Below are 3,788 nucleotides of genomic sequence, written 5' to 3'. Positions count from 1 at the left end.
GTTTCACTCTTCTTCCAATCGACATTTCCAATTTCCACCAGCAAAAGCGTGCAACACGGCCGCGCGAGTAGGTACAGTACGTTGGAGCTAGCGTGCAACACGACCGGGCTGGACCGCTGGAGGGTGTCAAATCGCGCGCTGATACGATGCACCGGTACGGTGGGTAATAAATCTCCATCTACACGTACGTCGGCAATGGCCGCTAGCCGTGCATGCCTCACGACTTGCTTTGTCGATCACTACGTACTAGTACTAGTACAAGAACCAATAATCCTACATCCACGCCAGCATGCAGCGCGAAACAAAAGGCTGCAATTTCTTGTGGAAAAAAAATGTGTGCCTCACGTACGATTGCACGACCCTTTGATCCGCAACCACAAGCACATCATCTCCTGCGCCCAGCCTCGTGTATAAAAACATCGACATCTTCCTGCACCAAGCAATGCAAGCTCTCATCTCCATCTCCGCGCTGCTTCCGCTCTAGCTTCTAGCTAGCTAAGTAACTAAGATATGGCTGCAATGGCGACGACGGTGTTCCAGGCGGGGCCAATGGAGGTGGATGTGAAGCACGTGGACAAGAGCATGATCCCGAACCTGGCCAGGCCGTTGATGGTGGTGGCGCCCAAGGAGACCGGCGCGTACCCCGTCATCGTCTTCCTGCACGGCTGGAACATGCTCAACAGCTGGTACGAGCAGCTCCTCACACACGTCGCCTCCCATGGTTTCATCGCCGTCGCACCACAGGTCTCTCATCTCCTGCTCATTAATAATTACTCCTTCTTTAAGAAAATATAAGAGTGTTTAGATCACTACTCTACTTTATAGAGGGAGTAAATATCAGTCTATATATCATCATCTGACTAACTACTACTAGCTTGCAATGGCAACAGCTCTACTGGATGGTGTCCGAGCCCGATGCGGACGACATAGACGCCACAAAGCGAATCACCAACTGGCTTGCAGATCATGACAAGGGGCTCGCCCACGTCCTCAAGGACGTGCTCAAACTTGAGCATGTCGAGCCTGACCTGTCCAAGCTGGCCCTAGCCGGCCATAGCCGAGGCGGCCAGACGGCCTTCGCCGTCGCCCTGGGACTAGGGGACGCCAAGACCAAGCTGGAGCTCAAGTTCTCCGCCCTCATCGGCGTCGACCCCGTGGCCGGGGTTTCCAGAGCCCAACAGTTGGAGCCCAAGGTGCTCACTTTTGAACCTGACTGTCTCGACGTGGGGATGCCGGTGCTGGTCATGGGGACTGGGCTGGGTCCCAAGCACATCGGCGGATTTCCATGCGCCCCGGTGGGCGTGAACCACGCCGAATTCTACAAGGAGTGCGCGCCGCCTCGCTACCACCTCGTGGTCAAGGACTACGGGCATCTCGACATGCTGGATGACAATGTGCCCTACATCATCAACAACTGCATGTGCATGAGGAACCAACACGACACCAAAGATCTTGCTAGGAGGACCATGGGAGGAGCCATGGTTGCCTTCCTCAGGGCTAAATTGCGAATCGATGTTCGTGATCTCATCACCATATATCGTAATCCTGAGATCGCGCCAGCCGTCCTGGACCAAGTTGATGAGTTTCTTCCTTGCTTCGTTGGACGGCCAAATCCGTCGTCTGTGTGAGAGTTATATTACGTGCCTATGCCTATCTATTACTCCTAAATAAGGTGTGTTGGTGCATGGCCTTGTCATGGCTCATGACTACTATAGCACGTCCAGTCTTCCTAATTACTAAATAATAAGCACTAATGTCATGTGTGCATGTATCTATGTAGAATATATATGTGTTGTGTGCTATTTGTCAATCCTTAAATGATGTTCATGTACCCTCAAAACAAAATGTATTTATTTTGTTGTGAAGTTTCCTACTTTATTTTCTCATACTATAACTTGGAACTAATTTGAGAGAAGTGCATATTACAAACACAAAGTACCACCAAAGTGTAATATACTGATACGTCTCCATCGTACCTACTTTTCCAAACTCTTTTGCCCTTATTTTGGACTCTAATCTGCATGATTTGAATGGAATTAACCCGGACTGACACTGTTTTCAGCAGAATTGCCATGGTATTATTTTTGTGCAGAAATAAAAGTTCTCGGAATGACCTAAAACTTCACGGAGATCAAGTACTTTATGCGGAAGCGTACAAACTTACATATACTTGGCGATATCTCCTGCGTACTCGATGCGGCCCATGTGTAGCCTAGGGCCGCACCTTTGCGTCTCCAGTGGCGAGGAGATGTTGGGGAAGAAGCAGCACGGCGACGAGGATGGCAGCAGGTTTGCCGCAGGCACAGCTCTGCGGTGGCCGGTGGTGGAGATGGCCTTCACATACCTCAGCACATATTCAGGATCGGCTGTTAGGTGGGTTTAGATCGTGGTTCTGTTTTTCATAATGAAAACCCCCTTTTCCTTATATATATGTGTGTGTGCTGGGTACATGGGACCAAAATCAAACATGTGGATGTGTGGTGTGCTTTCGATCATTGCACACCTGGGGTCAAAAGGCTCCCCCTTTTCTCTCACGGTTTGTTTCAACCGTAGATCAATTCCAACAAATTTGCCCTACATTATCAACAACTGCATGTGCATGAGGAACCAACACAACACCAAAGACCTTGCTAGGAGGACCATGAGAGGAGCCATGGTTGCCTTCCTCAGGGCTAATCTGGGAATCGATGCTCGTGATCTCATCGCCATATATCGTAATCCTGAGCTCGCGGCGGCCATCCTGGACCAAGTTGATGAGTTTCTTCCTTGCTTCGTTGGACGGCCAGATCCGCCGTCTGTGTGAGAGTTATATTACGTGCCTATGCCTATCTATTACTCCTAAGTAAGGTGTGTTGGTCTATGGCCATGTCATGGCTCATGACTACTATGGCATGTCCAGTCTTCCTAATTACTAAATAATAACCACTCATGTCGTGTGTGCATATATCTATGTTGAATATATATGTATTGTGTGCTATTTATCAATCCTTAAATGATGCTAATGTACCCTCAAAACAAAATGAGCTTCCTATTTATTTTGTTGTGAAGTTTTCTACTTTCTTTTCTCATACTATAACTTGAAACTAATTTGAGAGAAGTCCATATTACAAACTCAAACTACCACCAAGGTGTAATATACAACTCTAAACAATGAAATCATCTATTTTACAAACTCAAACTTCCAAAAAAGGACAAAACAATAATCCTGGACGGGTTTTGACCATTGTCTACCTAGTCATCAGCCCAACCAGTCTGCCACATCACCCACCCACTAACCTAGCCCTATCTCTCTCCCCTCACTCACCCAACCACTGCCTACAGTTGCCCCACCCCATGGCTGTCGCCGCCGCCTTCTGCCATGCCACCATGGCCTCTAGCCAATCGCCACCGTGCAAGTCTGGCCTCCTCCTCTTCTCCCTCTCGCATGCTCCTTCTCTACCCCACCTCGCGCCACCCAACGACCTCCATGCAGTCGCCGCCCCCAATCTCGACATCACCGCTCCATGGTCCACCTTCGCTTCTGCTTGTTGGTTCATGCCCCTATTTGGCTTGAGCCTCGACCGCTAGTTCGGCCGGAATGGGAGGCTGGATGAGGAGCAGGGAAGAGGGAGAAGAGGAGGAAGAGGAGGCTGGAGCAGTGGTTGTTGTGCCGAATCGGGGCGGTGATGCGACTGATGGGCGGCGACGTCTATGGTGCCTCGAACACGGTGGCCTCGTGAGGTGAAGAGGGAGAGGGAGGTGAGGGAGGAGAGACGCGCGAAAGGGGGATGTGCTCGCCGATCGGTGGT

General features: G+C 50.1%; 1 protein-coding gene across 1 annotated transcript; it reads left to right on the top strand.

Moving 5' to 3' along the window:
* Positions 1–433: 433 nt before the first annotated feature.
* Positions 434–1,865, top strand: LOC125529299 (chlorophyllase-2-like). Its single transcript, XM_048693711.1, has 2 exons — positions 434–744; positions 891–1,865. The coding sequence occupies exons 1-2, from the start codon at positions 511–513 to the stop codon at positions 1,626–1,628; spliced, it is 972 nt and encodes a 323-aa protein (XP_048549668.1). The 5' UTR covers positions 434–510; the 3' UTR covers positions 1,629–1,865.
* Positions 1,866–3,788: the final 1,923 nt, after the last annotated feature.

This window comes from Triticum urartu, unplaced genomic scaffold (assembly GCF_003073215.2).
Source record: "Triticum urartu cultivar G1812 unplaced genomic scaffold, Tu2.1 TuUngrouped_contig_5497, whole genome shotgun sequence".
NCBI classification, from domain to species: Eukaryota; Viridiplantae; Streptophyta; class Magnoliopsida; order Poales; family Poaceae; genus Triticum; species Triticum urartu.
Note: the sequence above shows the minus strand (reverse complement) of the source record. Positions and strands in the feature narration are given on the sequence as shown.